The following is a 19,377-nucleotide window of genomic DNA, read 5'->3' as shown; positions in this document are numbered from 1 at the left end:
GCTTTTTTGAATGCGGACTTTCTGTAAGTTTTTTTCCTACTACATTGATAATCAATTTTTTTCATAGAAATAGTACAAAACGGGTGCTAAACTTACACAGAGACGTTCACATGAAGGAACGGGTAAGAGCAAAAGGGTGAGGGGGTTGGTTAAGAATTTCTACATGCCCTTATCTTGAAATATTAGAAATCTAGTTCCATTTCGGATGCCAAAAAGTTTTCTTAGTTCTATGATGTACACTTCGATTTACAACTTATTAAGAATTTTTTTTTGTTTATTAAAATTTAAAATTCTTAAATGGGTTCATTTTTATCCATTTTAAATTTTATAAATAACTAGCTGACCCGGCGAAAAGTCACATAAACAAAATTGTAGTCACGACGATTTGCTACAAATTATGTCTTTACAAATTTTTTGAGAAGTCAATAGTTTACAAGATACAGTTAAAAATATGTTTCCACCCCTTTTTTCAAAATGGCGGGCGGGGGAAAAGGGCGCCAACCCCACAAACTTGGGGTTAAGGTTGTATTGACCCCCCCCCCTACATGTCCCACAAATAAAATCGCGTCCTCTAGAAAATGTTCAGTTTGACATTGAAATTGTAACATTTCAATGGACTTATGGGTGAAGTTCGACCTTATACCGTCTCCTGTACTATTTTGATAGATTGGCAATAGGGAATATTCATGTATTTTTTTAATTCATTATTTACACCATATTAATAAAATAAAAAATATAAAAACTGCTTAAAAATGCTGTAATTAAGTGTAAAAAAATATTTAAAATACATCATAATTTTAAGATATTTAAACGCAGTTTTTTGGCGCTTTCTGTACGTAATCTGTCAATTTGTGACAGTTCAATGTATAATTTACACTTTAAAAAAATGAATTTACAACATAGAATTTACACTCGTTATCATTAAGTTTTCTATTAAAAGCCGTAGAATAATAGAAATTAATGTAATATCATACCAAATGTAAGTAATTAATATCATACATTATGTCAACAAAGACAAGCGTGTACTATGATGTCATGCCCATTTAAAAATTTATTTTCCCGTTTTAGAAATTTTGAATTTTCTCACTGAATTTGTACTTTTATTAGTTAATTTTAAGTAATAAAAAGATATTAATAACTAAAATTTCGAAGTGTTACCAAATTAATTTACTTCTCTAAAATACTAAAATTTGTATAATAGTCCGAAGGTTAGTGACAACAACATTGTACTTTTTATTTTGATTATGCGTTTGATACATAACTTTACCAGACCCTGAAATCAATTTGAGAAAGTTCTGCCCAACAGTCAACCCATACATTGAAGGGTGGGTTGTCTTCCTAATAAAATCAGTTTGTACAAATAACTAGAAAGTCATATGTTGGTTGAACCAATAGTCTTGGAGCCCGTGACAGTAAAACTGCACTTACACGGATTTCGAAATTTCGCGTATGAATCAATACTATTTAACGATAGGTACAATAAGGATTAGGTATGCCAGGGTTTATCTTGGCTGAAATATTTTTTGCCAGGATTTTTTTATTTTTTACTGGTGTGACAGATATTTTGGTCAAGTTTTGAGCTGTCACACCGAGATATTTCGAAAGTGGAACTCAAAACGAACAAATAAAAATAATAATAATCCCGCGATAAGAGTAAAATTTTATTGACTTTATATATTAAAAATCGGTGTGACAGGCCTTTCTGCCACGATAAGAGCTGTCACACAATTTCCAAGAATGTGCAAAATACTTGTAATTGTTAAAAATATAAAAAATATTTCTGCCAGGATAAACTCTGGCACACCTAGTTCATATTGTACCTATAATTAAATATTATTGATTCATATGCGAAATTTCGAAATCTACGTAAGTGCAGTTTTACTGTCACGGGCTACCCGCTTACAATGTTTCCAATCCTTGGCTTGACATTATTTCGAGTATCGTGGTATTTATTTCAATAACTATGTCTCAACTCGAAGTCAACAAAAATTCGTCCTTATATGAATTGAATTTTTTTTTAACCAAAATTAGCACCACTGGTAGGAGCGGTATTTAATTGGAATTACTTTTAATTAATAGATCTTTTCATTTAAAAGAGTGATTACCTTTTGTGTCGGACAGTTTGTTAAAAAGCTAATCTGATAAAATATCAAATATATATAAAATAACAAATATCTTGCATCTTTATCCAATTTATTACTGTCTGTCCGAAACAATAATGAATAGTAATTGAAATGCATAGGTCTATTCCAGGAAAAAAAAAGATTTCCCGGCAATCTCATCTCACCTGAATGAAGTCTATGAAAGCTTTGCGACAGTATTTATATATTTATTTATTTTTGATTATTTACTAAATTTTGTATAAAATTTAAACTGATTTTCGATTATTAAAATATTTATGATACAATAGCGTAAATTATAAAGACAAATAAATATAAAGACTTTCCGAGTTAATCTTAATTAAAGAGAATTGAAAAAACTACAAAAATACCAGGAATATCAAACGAGATTAAAAATATTCATTGAGTAATTTTTATACAATTTTAAATTTAAATAATAACATGTGAAAAAATATTATTTATTTTTGAAAAATTACAAAAGAAAATTTAACAAATTTTTGAAAATGTACAATTAAGTTTTTATATACAATTCAATAATAAATATAAAATAAAAATAAGCATTAAAATAAATAAAAATAGTTGCGCTGCGATATTTTTAAAAATCAATTTTATATTTTTGAAAATTGACTAGGTTTGTTATTTTTAATATATTATGTCACATTTTATGGAAGCTATTTTATTTTTGAAATTATCTTATTCATACTCAATGCGAGTATAAGAGCTCCTAAAATTCTTATGAAATGAGGGGTTGATTTGTGGATTGGACGTACTGACTTTTTATTTCTAATATTTACTTTTTAATTTATAATTTGTAATATATCAATGCTCTTATGAAAAATCGATATGTGAGATTTGGAAAGAATCACCGGATTTAAAACTTCTGAAATGTTATTAAAAAGTGAAACAAATTTTTTCTGGTATTTTTATATCATTGTAAAAGTACCAAAAAGCAAAACAATTGAAATATGTAATTAATTTATAACAATCCCAACGGAGTTACACCTTAGTATCCAATCATTGGTGAACGACCTGTATCGGATTCTAACAATACTTCAATCGGTCAAGTTGTTCCAAATTTACACGATTACTAACAGACGGATCAACGATTAAATACATAGAGATGGGACATATACTAGTATACTGGTTTCCGTTAGGGAGCGATTTTTGTAGTTTGGTATATTGAAAGGTTTATCAACAAAATAATTTTTTGAAATTTATTTTTCTAGAACGGATATTGTAATCTTTGTGTAAAAGAAAACTTCAAGAATAGGAGCCGATAATTTAAATCTAATAAAAAAATTACATAATTTTCGATACACAAAAACTAATAAAATCTATTCAAATTTTCAAAAAAAGAAAGGTTTACTTTTTTAATTAATCCCTTCTTCAAATAAACTATTTCATCGACCGGACCGTTAAAAAATAAGAGTGGGAATTCAATTATCCAATTGGCTTTTTTATTCGAATTTAATATAATGAATTAATTGTTCTATATTGATAAACCGTTGAAAATAATGAAATAATCTGCAACTAATCCAAACTTTGTCATAATTTCGTCATGTTAAGCACATTAATTTCAGTGAAACTTCTTTAAAAAATAATTCTAGCGTTTGCAATTAATTTTTGAAGCAAAAATATAAGTGGGAGGATAAATTTTTAAAGATAAATTATAATATCTTTTTAAGTATAGCATCCTCTTTTTATTTTACTCCAGTAGCACATGATTGTTCAATCATAGTGTACATAAGCTGAAACCAGGACAAAACTCATTAATTATTATTATTATTATTGGAATAATCGGATAAGCTGATTGAAAAAATCAATGTCGAAAAAATTTAACACTGATAGTATTCAATATTGATAGTGTTCATTGATCTAATAAACAGCCCTTATAAATTTTACAATTTTATTCCAATGGGTATTTCAATTATTTTAAATATTTCCGATATTGAAACCCTCAAACGGAAACTATTTACAAACAGTGTCTGCATAAAGATTTTCTGTGGCTAGTTTACGAATTACTTTTTGTAACTTATTTTTTTTCGCTTTAGAAGTTTCACATTTTAAACTTAAACCAATTACTGTTTTTAATAATAAATTAAAACAACATAGTATTTTTCAAATGGAAAAATATACATAGTTTTTGAAAATAATTTAGTAACTTACATTCAAAAGAAGTTATGCAATGAAAACCGTTTATAGCGGAAGGTATCGATAATCGAATGAATACCGGAATTTTGTAATTTGAAATAGAAGCACTTTGCATCTGTTTTAAATCGAACGAATTTCAAAAAACAAAACTCGTTGAATGAGCTGAAGGGTGTTTTAATTCTGTATTAAGTGCGCTGCGTCAAATAATACCTACTTTAAAAATTACCGGTACTTTTACTTAAAAAATTGATTAAAGAAAGAATATTACGTAATAATTCTACAAATTAATTATTTATGAATTAAAATTTAGGTTAATTCTTTAATACTTTTTAAGAATATTTTGTTTAAAAAATAAATTTAAGAAGTTTTGAATTTTTGAAGTTCACTTAAATTCAATGCCACTATAAACGATTTTTATGTATATATTTTTAATAACGATACAATAATAATTGTCATTAGTAAATATCAAACACATAATAATTAAAAATTAATTTTAAATCATAAAATTATGATAAATAATATTATTTATCAGAACACCGAATCACTACTTACTTTGTTGATGATAACAAAAATCAAGCCCTGATGATGAATTCTTACTTTAATGTCCTTATTCATTATAAAATTATAATAAATAATTGTTATCCCACTACCGAATCACCACTTTGATGGCGATAGCAAAAATCACGACCTGGTAAGGATGAGTTCTTACATAAAGTTCCCATTCGTGTTTTCGCTGAACAATTTCTTCGTAATGAACCAACTGGACTTATTGGACTTAAAACTGGTGTATTACTAAAGAAAAAATTATAATTTTTGTAAAAATCAATTGAATTTAAGGTTTTCGTAAATGTCTTTACAATGTTCGATCAGATTACAGTTATCAATCTGTACAACAAAAAACAATAAATGTCGAAACAGTTCAAATAGCTTACTAGTCAGAAGAAATGCGTTTCGTAAATGGCTGCGTTTGTAGGACTATATTGTTACTTTAAAATGTGGGGAGAATGGCGGGGGTCGACATTCTGCATATTTCTTATACATACCTTCGAGATCTTGAATGCCGAGATAAATAAACATCTTCACGTGATATGGGAGGTGTTGGACTAGAAAATTCGTGCATACTTCGACTAAATTCTGGAACAATATCATCATCTTCTTCTGCATTTAATGAATCATATTCCATATTCGTAGAAGTTGCTTCTTTATACGTGCTCTTTGTTTCAAATACATTAGGATTTGTAAGAAATTCATTTCTACTGTTTGGTCCAATATTTTGTTGATAATTTAAAGAATGTTTTGATTTAATAAATAATTGTTTTGATGATTTCACCCAAGTCAAAGCTCGTGCGGGTATGTTATTGTCTGACATGAATGTTAATATTGAAATTAATACCATATGGGCTGAAATTAAGAAATATTCAACTTTTATAAAACTATCGAAAATTGTGGGTATTTTTTTTTTAAATCTTATAAAAGAAAAATAATAATGCTCCAGTAAAATTAGGATTTTACCTCGAAAAAATTCAACAAGACCAAATTTCGATAGAAACTTTTATTTGAATGTCTGAAATCTATCCCAAAAAGCACCCTTGATGACATAAATAACTTTATATTTTGGGATGGATGGGTGTCAAGCAAAATATTTTTTCGCTTGATTATTGTAAAAGTGTGTTGTCAAGATTTTCATAAAAAGTAACGAGGTCACTTTTAGACACTGTTAAAATTTCAAAGCGTTATTTCTTCGTTTTAAATTATTATGATGACATAGAGGAATGGGTAGAAAAGGACTCTAATTAGGTGATTTTATTATCAACTATACCGTTTCTAACTTGTTCTACCATTAATTATAGCTTACTTTTTTTTATTATGCTCTACGTATTAAAAATTTAAAAAGTCATAGAAAAATTTATAAAAACTGAGTTGACTAAAATTTAAATGCCAAATTCTATGATCAACTGTTGTTTAGATTCATACACATTAAATGCGATAAAAAATCTGATTTTTTCCCTTATTTCACCCACCTGCTTTCCGAATGAAATTTATTTTTTATGAAATATAAAATGTTTACAAATATTCCTGCAATGGGTTGCATAAAAAATTTTAGTCAAGACTACTTTTAGTAAAAATACCAAAAGTTAAATTTTTAAAAATTTTTCACTGACTTGCATTTCTGACAAATTTTGATCTACTTAAAAGTAAAAACCATAAGGAATATGCAGCAGTTGCTGAATTGTCTGCCTTTTTCGTTCATCTGTTAATTCATTGACTCGCATATCTAAATCAAGATAATTTTATTGCAAATACATAAATATATAAAAAATTAAGTTTACAAGCTTTCCAAGGTTTGTTATTTTTATTAAAAGTAGTCTTGACCATATTTTTTAGTTTTTTAGGCCACCCATAACAGGGATTTTTGCTAATATTTTACATTTCATAAAAAATAATTTTAATTCGGTAAACAAATGGGTGAAGGTGGATCCTAATTCTAATAATGAAACTAATGAAACCGACATCTTTTGAATAAATTAAAAAAAAAAAGTTATGGTACATCGTATGAACATTCATCAATATTACGGTACTAAAATTTAATCGAAATATTTTCTACAAAGCTAGAAATAAATTACTTACCAATTGTTATTGAAACGATTATAAAACTTAATCCTGGTAATGGAAATGCATTTTCAATACCTTTTTGTAATGAAAGTATTAAATTTAAAGGTACTATAGTCACAACCAAATAACGAGTGATTTTGGGTGCATTTAAAAATGAACACAAAATCATTGAAAACACTAGATATAATATGTGACTAAAACAAAGATACAATTTGTCTATCGTATTTCCTAAAAAAAAAAAAAAAATTAAATATGATATATTCTGCACCATAACGAATAAGAAATTTCTCGAAGCAATTTTCTTAGGATTAAAAGTAACCTAATCAGTTTTCAGATTAAAATACACTTTCGACTAAATAATTTAATGTTTATAATATAACAACTCTATGTAATGTTTATAAAAACATTAAATTATTTCTTCGAAAGTGTATTTTAATTTGAAAAGTGATTAGGCTACTTTTAATCCTAAAAAAATATCTTATTTCCCTGAGTAACTAAATTTATCAACTTCACATTTTATAAAATAAATGGCATTTATTAAAAAATAAAGGAAATATCCCTATATATTATAAATGTGAAAGTAAGAATGTTAATTTGTTACGCTTTCACGCAAAAACTACCGAACAGATTTGAATGAAACTGTACAACAATATAGCTCATACATCAGAATAACACATGAGCTATAATTTATAAATTTATATTTTTTTTAAACTAAATTTTATCTGACATTTTACTGTCCTAGCTATGATTATCACTTTAAATTATAAATTAAAGATTTCTATAAAAATTAAATATAGTAAATGTCAAACAATCCATGGCCACCCTTTCTGATATACTTTTCTATATACTGTGCACATATTTTAGCTGCATAAAACAATTTCTGAAAATGTTATTGAAGGAGGATGAGTGAGATCAAGAGAAGTGGAGGCTATTAAGCGATGATTTTTACTTTTAAGCCCAGTGAAGCTTAAGCAGAAACAATAGAAAAAAATTTGCCTACCTTTCTAATATAGTGAATAGATTATAAATTAAAAATTCAGTTTTGAACGCAACGAATTAGAAAATGTATCACTGATTTGGTTTGATAGTGGCCTAAGCCAAATAATATTATTTCATAAAAATTTTTATGAAATACCATCGTAGAGAAACACAATTTTTAGCTTTGCATCTACCGCAAACAAAGCTGTGATATTATATATTTAATTTATATCAGAAGTAGAGACGCAGGATAACTATTAACCAAACTTTTTGGGGTTTTCTTTTACCACTGCTCTACTTAGCAAGAAACAACAGAAAATTTGGATTTTTTAGACTGAAAATCTACTATTAAAAACATAATTCTGCAGATCGTAAAGTAGGAAGACATCCTATACCTGCCTGTAAGTTTTTTCAAATATGGAAAAAGCTATTTCTTGCAATTTTTTGCAAAGCTTATTGATTGCGAAAATATGAGTCGAAATAAGTTTATGAAAGATGGAAAATTATAGAGTTAAAAAAGAAGTATAGCAAGACTTGTTAAACCATGTTTCTTTTATAAGATTGTCTTATGCATTTTTTATTATTTTGATTTTTTTGAACTATGTTGACTTTCGATAATCTATTTAATTACATAGCTTTCAGTTTTTTATACTTAATTTCAAAATGGATGGTATAAAATCCATGTGTAGAAGGGAAAGTTGATTGCATTCATGCTTTTTAAAAATTTGTCGTACTAGCATACTTTTGAGAAATGGTATATGCTTTTCAAAATTTTAAATTCCCAAATTTTATGATTTTGGAGATAGAGAAGGTGCCTATCATACAAAGTATTTTATTATATTAATGATAATTACCTGTTCCTCCAAGAGTATCAGTTAACCACGTTAATTTGTTATCAATAGCTGCTCTAGATTGTTCAACCAAATTGAATACTTCATGTACCGTTGAATTTACTTGCTCTAATTGAGCTAATGTCACCTCATATTGCCGTGATGCTCTAGCACTTTGTTCTAACATGTGCGTTGTAGATTCCTCAATACGTTGCCAAATATCTTCAGCTTTTTTTTGTATAGCCATTAAGTCTTTCAAAATTTGATTATGTTTGTGACGTTGATCCACATTTTGAAGTTCAATTTGAGTTGATGCGTCATCTGATACATTAAATATTTAGTTGAGATAGAAATTTATATAGGGAAAATCATTAATGACGTCAAGCAAACAATTTGTCAGTTATAAGCAGGCTTAAACCTTAAAATAACAGCAGTGGTCTATGGAATTTTTATTAGACAGTTAATTCATACATTTAAATAGTATTGTTGTAAATTATTATGATTTCTAAATCTCTATTTATTTAACGCCTGTTGAAACCCGGTTTAAGCTTATTATCGTAGTTCTATTTTAAATCACTGGTTGTCTGTGTTTTGATAACCTTGAATTTCAAGATAGTTTAAAAAATGTTCTATATCATAACTGAGAAGATATACATGGAATTCTTTAATAAGTTAGTTATTATTTTTAAGGCTGTTTCCTTACACTATTAGAAAAAAATTTTGGCTTATATGCACGGTAAGAGTATTACATGTTTGTCGACAAATTATGTATTATTTTTAGCTTTAGAATACCACGTAATTTTTTCTCATACAAGATATTATGTACAAAGTATTGTTTACAATTTTGTTAATATAGATATCTCTCTTCAACCACCAATACTCTAATTATAGTCGTTTCTATTCAACAATAAAATTGATTAACTTTGCGTTATTATATCTCAACAATAAAACGGTCAATAATTTTGATTTTGTTTGTTTGTTTTTAAGTCAGAATAAATACACCAATGTTCATTTAGTTTTTGAAAATATCTGAAGGTTAGTTTTTTTTCTAGAATTAAAAAACTTGTTAAAAACACAATATCTTCTATGTTCTCCATGTTAAATGTTCCGACTTTAATTAAATTTATCTCGAGTTAGAGACGGTCAATCGAAATTTTTATGGTAATTCGGTTATATTTTATTATTTTTAATAATTTTTGGAAAAAAATTAATTTATTTATTTATAAATATTTAAACTATTTAATAATAAAAAAAATGCTAAAAATTAAACGAATAGGTAGCTTTATCTTGCATATGTAACGTCACTGTGCATATTCTATTAAAATTATTATTAATAATAACCATAGTTATATAATCTTATATATTTAAACGAGCAATTCTTGTATATATATATTTACGATCTTGGAAATGGCTCCAACGATTTTCATGAAAATAAGTATGTAGGGGTTTTTTGGGGCGATAAGTCGATCTAACAAGGTTTCATTTATCAGAAATGTCGTTTTATCCGCCTTTTCATGAAAAACTGAAACATACAATGTAAAATAGGACTGTTCCTGGCATCTATTGGTGTACCAAGGGATTCAAATTGGTAGTTATGTGGAGTTTTAAACGGTTCTTACATATAATGTAAAATAGGACTGTTCCTGACATCTATTGGTGTACCAAGGGATTCAAATTGGTAGTTATGTGGAGTTTTAAACGGTTCTTATTTTAGTGATAAAATTTGTCTTTTTAAGTAAAAAAAAAAACCGAGCAAAGCTCGGTCATCCAGATATTATAATGTATAAGCTGGACCACTTTTATTTATTTATTGAAATATAATTTGTTAAAATTAAATTTTAATCTTATTTAGGTATTTTATGTATACTTAAAATTATATAAATTTTAGGTATTGATATACATAAAATATCAAAGAATTTATTAAATGAATTTTAAGTGCAAAATCATTTTCATGAAAATACTCAATTGTAATATCCTTAAAAAGTATTTATAATTTTCTGACATTATGCCCATAGCGAGGTAACAGCCTTAAAATAAAACAATTTATAAAAAAACATAATAAATTGAGTAGAAATCGAATGAAAAATCTATCAGTATTTTTTTTAAAGTTGTTTTTAAACCTAATTCTTAATTTTTAGATTTATTTTTTTTTATAGAATAATAGTTTAAAAATCACCTAATTTTAATCGAACATCTTGAGTCATTTTTGCAATCTGTTCGTGTCCCGCTTTTATTAAAGCTTTTTCTCTAACCAATTGTTGGATATTATCTTCGATAGCAAGTTGTCCCATTAATTGTGCTTGCTGCAAATCACTTTGTTGTTTTTTAAGCTGTTCTTGTCCTTCCGAAACAGCCTGTATTGAATTTAAAGTAGTCTCATGTAACTTTTGTTGACCAGCTGATAATTCAGACATTGATCTCAATTGCTCATGGGCTGTGTTCATTAGTTTATTAACCGTCATTTCAGTGAGACCTCGAAATTGTGCTTGACGAACCGAATAACAAACGGCGCGTGCTCGATTCGTCATTATATGATAACTGTTCCATATATCTGGATCCATTGAAGATGTACATTCTCGTAATGACTGAAAAAAAAATTATTTATAAATCTAAACATTTAAAATCTTTAATATGCTTATGAGATTTGTTTCCAAAAACACCAAGAAGGTTAGTCGAATATTTCTGGAATTTCCGTAAAGGTAAAATTGAGTGTTTTCATTTTTAATATATGATCATTATAATTTTCTGGGGTTCCATTGCCATGAAGCAAATCGAAACTTCTAATAGTTTGGTCACGAACGAAATTTGATGAATACTTTTTAACAAAAAATTAAGGGATAGTCTCTCTCCCATAGTTCCAAGGTCTTGCTTTGTTTCAATAGCAATTATTTATCTTCATTTTAACAGTTTTTACACTAAATTTTTGTGCAATTTAAAAAATTGAGATTTTCCAGAGTTATTGCGAGCCAAAATTAACGAAAATCTAGTTCGTTTGACAATTGAAGCTTTTTTTTTTTTTTAATTGATACTTATCTTAAAAGTTATAAAGCCAATCGTCAAAAGAATCCGTGTTTTATCGAAATTGAAGATAAAAATAAAATATTCGAAAAATTTAATAATAGAGCAATTTTAATCAAAAAAAAAAAAAAAAAAAAAAAAAAAAAAAAAAAAAAAAGGCAATTGAAATAAAAGAGAAAACATTTGATATTTTTTTCTTTTTGTAATTGATAAACTCAAAAACTATTGGACCGATTTTAAAAATTCTTTCACTAATATAAAGCTACATCATCAGCGTTCCGCACCAAAAAATTAAAACCTATGAAATTGAGAACAAAAGGGGGAATAAATGATAATAAGAGAAAAAAAGCTATTATAACGCAGTAGTCTTTGTTTTCAAGGTTGAAATTTCCCAGTAAAGCGGCCAGATAACTACTAGTTGTTCAATAATTTCCAAAATTTATTGATCCTTCTTAGATTTCCGTTACTCCCTGACAATTCTCAATTTTCCCGATTCGTGATCACTTTAAATAAACTATATTAAGTTACTTTGGTTATTCCAGCAATAAAAATCTTCCCCAAGTTTATGTTTAACGGTAATACCGACAATATCTCAATAATACTAACATTTTAATTCATCAGATATTATATATCTACATTTATGTAGACTCAAAAATACTAAACTTTTCAAAATCAAGTTCTGAGCTCTTGGGAGTTAAATGTAAGATACTTACCATGCGTTCCGTACAAGGGTAAATTGATCGACCTTCTATGGCTGATTGGCAATTCAGCAACATTACAGCTAATTTGGACACTTGTTCATCGTTTAAATTATGACATTCAGTTTGAAGTTTTAAAACTACCTATAAATGAACCAAAATATAACCTCAGAAATGACAATATTGGAGAATAAAAATTTACCCGATGTTGACATGAATCCAATTCTGAAAGTGCAAGACCTGTTAATTGTGCTGCTTCATTTATAAATTTTTCATCGATCGTTGCCACCTCATATGGAATATTTTGATCAATTACTCCATTGTTAATATCCACATTTTTTTTATTTTCGGTTTCAGAACCGAATGATAGAACATAATCTAATAATGAACTTTGAACATACTGTTTGTTTATTATGAAAAATAATATAATAATTATGTTTATATTCATGTTATGTAATTATTTGACAAATAATAATATTTATAAATATACACTTTCGTTTCAATCATGTATAATTTTTAAAAATTACATATCTCTCTCTTTTATATCCTTGTATTTGCCACTAAAAAGTTTAACGGTTTTTATTAACGTTAGAAAGTAGATTTAAATCCGATTCGAGCCTAATCAAAATTCTAAAGGTTTGTACTAATGATTCAATAATAATATTTTATAAAAAGCGAGCTCCGTATACTTAGCAGATAAAATTGTTATTTTTCACTCAAACTATTTCCATTTATTTGGGAATCGTTTGGGAGGATTTGGGAATATAATTTTAGAATTTGGGAATTATTAGTTTTCCTGTAATTAATGATTCTTTTTTCAGCGTATAGTTAGCACATAGGAAATTAAATTCACTTAATTTTTATGTTATTTGAAAGGAAATCATTTGGGAATTACGACAAACACGGTTTCAGAGTTTGGGAATGAATAATTAATTAATAACTATTTAATGTTATTAATAATTAATTAATAACACCTATTTTTTAGTTTATTTATAGGTTATGTTAATTAACCGTACACCTGAACCATTAATTGTTATATGGCAGTATGGCGCCAATATTCAAATACTACTGAATAATTTATTTTTTAATTTATGTAAATGTTAAGTTTTATTTTGCATAAAAACTGTTCTTATTCAATTGGGAATCGTTTGGGAAGATTTTGGAATATAATTTTATTATTTAGGACTGATAAGTTTTCATTTAATTAATTAGTTTTTCAAAGCGTATACTAAGCAGGTCAAAAATTAAATTTTCACCATTTTTAAGTTATTTGGTAATTTACCCGGAGACTAATCTAATTTATTTGGGAATTACATTTAGCACGGTTTCATCGTTTGAGACAGTATAATTAATTAATTATTTACATTTATTTTTTAGTTGATTTTTTATGGTTATATGAATGGCGGCAATATTCAAATATTTAGAACCACTGATATTTCAGATAAAAAGAATCTAGTTTACTAAAACTAAAAATTATAAATTGTTTGATCGGTTGCTATAAGAAAAATAAAATTTAGTACATAATTGATAATTGTTCGTAATAACCGACGTTCCCGAAAAATTACGTCGCGATGTTAAAGCCAAATCAAAAATTATTCTGATGATAGAACCGTGCAATTACGTTTACGTTCAATCAGCTAAGAGTGCGAAAGAAGTTTGGGAGAAATTATCGAATACCTTCCAAGATTCTGTTTTAACCAGAAAAGTAACTTTAATGTGCACTTAAATAACAACGAAGCTGGAAGATTGTGACTAAATGGAGAGTTATATATCATCGATTATGACAACGGCATACAAGTTGAGGGATATCAAGTTTGATATTTCTGATGAATGGTTAGCAACTTTTTTACTGGCGGGTTTATCCGACAATTATAAACCTATGATTATGGCTATTGAAAGTTCTGGTATGGAATTAAAAGCTGATGCCATTAAAACTAAGTTAATGCAAGAAACCAAAGAATCGAATTCGATCCCATCATCAGTGGCGTTATATTCTAAAAAGAAAGCAACGAAAAAATGGAAGCTTCGTTGTAACAAATTTGGTCATTTGTCGAAAGACTGTGGTGTTAAAAAAACTGGTGATGCTTCTTCGACAAAATCAACTAATACCAAACCAGGAACTTCATTATTCGCAAAATCATTAAATACAACAGATGATCTGATTCCAGGAAGTGACTCAGTTTGTTGGTATGTAGATTCCGGCGCTTCTGCGCATATGACCAATAATGAAAATTGGCTTCGAAATGTAAGAAAAACATCTCAGACAGATATCGTTGTAGCAGATAATAAAAAGATTTCCGTGAAAAGTGTTGGTGACACTTTGATACAAATTGGTTCAAAATCCGTAAACATTTCAAACGTATTATATGTTCCAGATCTATCCACAAATTTGTTATCTGTAAGTCAATCAGTGAAAAATGGTAACTCAGTTTTATTTGATTCAAAGGGTTGCACAATCTACGATTCAAATAAGAAAATAATTGTTACAGCAAAAAATGTGGATAAATACACATAAGTTGAATTGTTCATATGAAAAAGTTTTTATTGCACATGTCAATGTGATGGATTATTATGGCACCCTAGATTCGGACATGTCAACTTTGAAACCGTAAAAATGCTTAAAGAAAATTTGTTTCCTGACAAAAATTTGATTTTGCCCGAGGACAAGTGTTGTGAGATATTGTGAAAGGAAAGCAAAACATATTGCCTTTATTGTTTCTTTTAATATTAGTTCGTTGTTGTTAAATCCTTCAATGACCACTTTACACCGTTCATACTTCTGGTGTACGTCCGAAAATGCAGCTTCGACATTGGCCAGATGAACTTGGAACGTGTCACGTTCCTTTACAATACACGCATTATCACGAATTAATCTTGTAATCGTTTTTTCATACTCAGTGTTGTAACTTGATGATTTATTGGATATTTGAAGAAAATAATACTGATAATTCTTAATTATTTATTGAGCAATGCACGTGGTAATTTAACTGACATAATAATATTGCAAGGATACAAATACTGACAAATACAACTACAAAAAAACAATTCACACACTCAGCAAAAACAATATTGAGTTTTTCTTCGTTAGTTTTGACCGCAAGGGCTTGCTGAACCATATTCTCATCTGCTCTACTGTTGGTGGGGGTTAATTCCTTTAATTCTATCACACTACTAAGAATTTGGCGTGCCATAATTGTTGTATTTGGATCAATATCGTCCCGTCTTGAAATGTTTTCAACAAGTGCGTTGACGCCTTCCAGTACTTCGGATAACTCTGATTCTGCAGTCGATATGTGTAACGAATCCGATGGGTCACATTTTTTTTTGTCGTCTACCTCAAACATTGCCAATGAGGTTAAGTCGATGAGGTTACTTTCTAGGCCTGGTGTAGCTGAGTCGAATAAAGTTGTGAGATATGTGTGAAAGGAAAGCAAAACATATTGCCTTTATTGTTTCTTTTAATATTTGTTCGTTGTTGTTAAATCCTTCAATGACCACTTTACACCGTTCATACTTCTGGTGTACATCCGAAAATGCAGCTTCGACATTGGCCAGATGAACTTGGAACGTGTCACGTTCCTTTACAATACACGCATTATCACGAATTAATCTTGCAATCGTTTTTTCATACTCAGTGTTGTAACTTGATGATTTCTTGGATATTTGAAGAAAATAATTAACTTCAACACTCAGCAAAAACAATATTGAGTTTTTCTTCGTTAGTTTTGACCGCAAGGGCTTGCTGAACCATATTCTCATCTGCTCTACTGTTGGTGGGGGTTAATTCCTTTAATTCTATCACACTACTAAGAATTTGGCGTGCCATAATTGTTGTATTTGGATCAATATCGTCCCGTCTTGAAATGTTTTCAACAAGTGCGTTGACGCCTTCCAGTACTTCGGATAACTCTGATTCTGCAGTCGATATGTGTAACGAATCCGATGGGTCACATTTTTTTTTGTCGTCTACCTCAGACATTGCCAATGAAGTTACTTTCTAGGCCTGGTGTAGTTGAGTCGAATAAAGTTGTGAGATATGTGTGAAAGGAAAGCAAAACATATTGCCTTTATTGTTAATTTTAAACTAAACACACTCGCTCAACGAACGTTTAAAGCCCAATTTTAGAAGAACCTTATTGAGCTTTTGGTTCTGAGCTCTACTGGCCTGCTTTAACCCATAAATGGCTTTATTTAATCGACATACCTTAGCACCATCTTCAAAACCTTCTGGGGGTTTCATGTAAATTTCTTCTTCCAGATCACCTTGCAGAAATGCTGTAACTGCATCCATTTGATGTATATCTAAATTATATTTTACTGCCAACGACATAAGGTATCTGATGGAGGTGTATCTGACTACGGGAGCATATGTTTCTTGGTAGTCGATGCCATATTCTTGAGCGCATCCTTTGATTACCAATCTTGCCTTGTACCGTATTTGATTCGGGGACACTTTTGTTTTAAATACCCATTTACATTTTAATGGTTTTTCGTTTTCCGGCAAATCACACATAGACCATGTATTATTTTCTATGAGAGAATCATACTCTTGTTTCATAGCATCACGCCATGAATCTGCATCAGCACTATTTAAGCCATCGGAAACCGATTCAGGATCTGCGTAATTGGGGCACAATGCCTGATATAATACGTAATCTGGCATAGCTTTCGGTTTTGGTATCCGTGCTGATCTACGAAGTGTTTGATTTTCTTCTAAATATTCATTCACAGCTTCAGCTAATTCAGGTTCATTGGCATTTTCATCCACAGTCATTTCCTGAGCCATATCTGATGCTTCTCCCACTTCTTCGGTACTTAGATCTAAATCTAATAAAATCGGAGAAAAATTGTTTTCAAATTTTTTATTTTCGAAGAAAACGACATCACGGCTGATAAAAGTAGTTTTAGCTTCAGGATCATAAAGTCGATAACCTTTAGTATCAAGACTGTAGCCAACAAAAATGCATGATCTAGATTTGCTATCCAGCTTTTTTCGTTTAGTTTTCGGAACGTGCATAAAAGCTTTACACCCAAATACCCTTAAATTATTTAAATTAATGGTTTTTCCGGTCCAAATTTCTTCTGGTATTTTATTATTCAAGGCTTTAGTTGGGGTTCTATTTATAATGTACGCGGCAGTTGCTACGGCTTCGGCCCAAAATGGTTTGGATAAACCTGCATCAAACAACATGCAACAAACCTTTTCAATAATTGTACGGTTCATTCGCTCAGCAACGCCATTTTGTTGAGGCGTATAGCTTGCTGTCAACTGATGTTGAATTCCATTTTTCTTAAAATAACTATTTAAATATTTGGAACAGTACTCACCCCCATTATCAGAACGTAAAATTTTGAACTTTAATCCTTTTTGATTTTCCACAAACGTTTTGAAATTAATAAAACATTGTGTAACTTGATCCTTTAATTTTAGCATATATACAAAAATTTTGTGCGAAAAAACGTCAATAAAAGTCAAAATATACTGAGCACCACCTAAGGAAGCAACTTCTAACGGTCCACATAAATCGGAGTGGATAAGTTCCAATAGTTGCGATGCGTGTGATCCAGTTGTTTTAATTTTAAAGTTGTTTACTTTAAAATTAACAATAAAGATATATTAATTATAGCTGTGTATGTGGACGATTTTTTTTGTGTGCCAAATTCAAAATGAAGGACTTGGAAGGGGTGTGGCTAAAAATATTTTCGGTTTTGAAATATCGCGCGATCGTCAACGAGATGTAGACAACCGCCAATCTGTTACTGCATACATCTTTATGAGTCAAGGTGGTGCCATATGTTGGAACTAGAAAAAACAACAAACCGTGGCATTATCAATAACTGAAGCTGAATATATGGAACTTTCAGCTACGAAAGGCGTTGTGGCTACGAAATTTTATAAAGGGATTGGATGCAAAAGAAGCTGGACTTACTATAATTTATTGCGTCAATAAAAGCGCAATAGATTTGGCATCAATTGCGAATTATAAACCGCGAACCAAACATATAGACGTGCGACATTATTTCGTAAGGCAACATATTTTGAATAATGAAATCATAGTCAGACCGATGGCACTCGTGAAATGGCAGCGGATGTTCTTACAAAAGGACTACCACGTGAACTTCATGAAAACTGTATTAAAAAAATGGGTGTTTTAAATGATTAATACCAGCGGTCCTAGTGGGAGTGTTGTGATATTTAGAACCACTGATATTGTATATAAAAAGAATCTAGTTTACTTAAACTAAAAATTATAAATTGTTTGATCGGTTGCTATAAGAAAAATATTTAGTACATAATTGGTAATTGTTCTGTCATGTAACATTTTGGTGTTATATTAATAAAATATTTAAACAAACTATTTTTACAAGTTTTATATCCCACAAAGAAACAACTTGTTTCCAGAAACAACAATTCGTAATATACTGACTATCGTGTATTAATAAGTATATGTGTAAATAATATTAAAATAATATTACAAGGACGCGGGGGAAGTCACTGACAGTCTTCTCTATCTCGCAACGCATTTCGCATCCACTTACAGGCTAACAAACTCCTGGCGTTCTCTACTTATATTATCTCTATGAGTTTTCCAGCTTTGAAAATGAGCTTTTTCAAAGTGATCCACGGGTTGCCATGCCTTTTTTTTTGCCCTTGCGTTCACCCTTTGTATAATTAAAAACACGGATATCCATTGCTGGTAGCAATAGCCGCACTCAAAAATTATATTGATATTCTTATAATAAACTTTTTGTTTCAAGCACATTAATTTTTAGAACTTGTTTAAATATAATAATATTTTGCAAATCATGTATATATGTACTTATTAGATATTTTACAGGTAACTTGTATTAATACAGGCCACATTTTAATCCATATGTTTCGCATCCATACAATATTTTATTTAAAGTGATTTGTGTAAGTGTTTAAATTTAAATCGGTAGAGCCTTCCTTAGGTGGATTATCGATAT

General features: G+C 29.1%; 1 protein-coding gene across 2 annotated transcripts; it reads right to left on the bottom strand.

The window, feature by feature from the left end:
* Nucleotides 1-3,804: 3,804 nt before the first annotated feature.
* On the bottom strand, nucleotides 3,805-12,883 carry LOC123300536 (protein brambleberry-like). 2 transcript variants are annotated; one of them, XR_006535389.1, is made up of 8 exons: nucleotides 12,611-12,883; nucleotides 12,424-12,552; nucleotides 10,869-11,277; nucleotides 8,717-9,013; nucleotides 6,900-7,112; nucleotides 5,315-5,672; nucleotides 4,824-5,063; nucleotides 3,805-3,868 (listed from the first exon to the last, which is right to left on the bottom strand). XR_006535389.1 is itself a non-coding variant. In XM_044883124.1 (7 exons), the coding sequence occupies exons 1-7, from the start codon at nucleotides 12,854-12,856 to the stop codon at nucleotides 4,910-4,912; spliced, it is 1,806 nt and encodes a 601-aa protein (XP_044739059.1). In that variant the 5' UTR covers nucleotides 12,857-12,883; the 3' UTR covers nucleotides 4,795-4,909. The 2 variants fall into 2 exon arrangements, 1 of the variants encoding a protein (XP_044739059.1); XM_044883124.1 differs by lacking the exon at nucleotides 3,805-3,868 and having other exon boundaries at nucleotides 4,795-5,063.
* Nucleotides 12,884-19,377: the final 6,494 nt, after the last annotated feature.

This window comes from Chrysoperla carnea, chromosome 1 (genome assembly GCF_905475395.1).
Source record: "Chrysoperla carnea chromosome 1, inChrCarn1.1, whole genome shotgun sequence".
Classification (NCBI taxonomy): Eukaryota; Metazoa; Arthropoda; class Insecta; order Neuroptera; family Chrysopidae; genus Chrysoperla; species Chrysoperla carnea.
This window is presented reverse-complemented; position numbering and strand designations above follow the sequence as displayed.

Coding starts and splice junctions, on each gene's coding strand:
- LOC123300536 (XM_044883124.1), bottom strand. CDS start 12,856: ATGAATATAAACATAATTATTATATTATTTTTCATAATAAACAAACAG. Junction 12,553..12,610: donor TGGATTCATGTCAACATCGG/GTAAATTTTTAT, acceptor GTTCATTTATAG/GTAGTTTTAAAACTTCAAAC. Junction 5,673..6,899: donor AATCGTTTCAATAACAATTG/GTAAGTAATTTA, acceptor TCTTAATTTCAG/CCCATATGGTATTAATTTCA.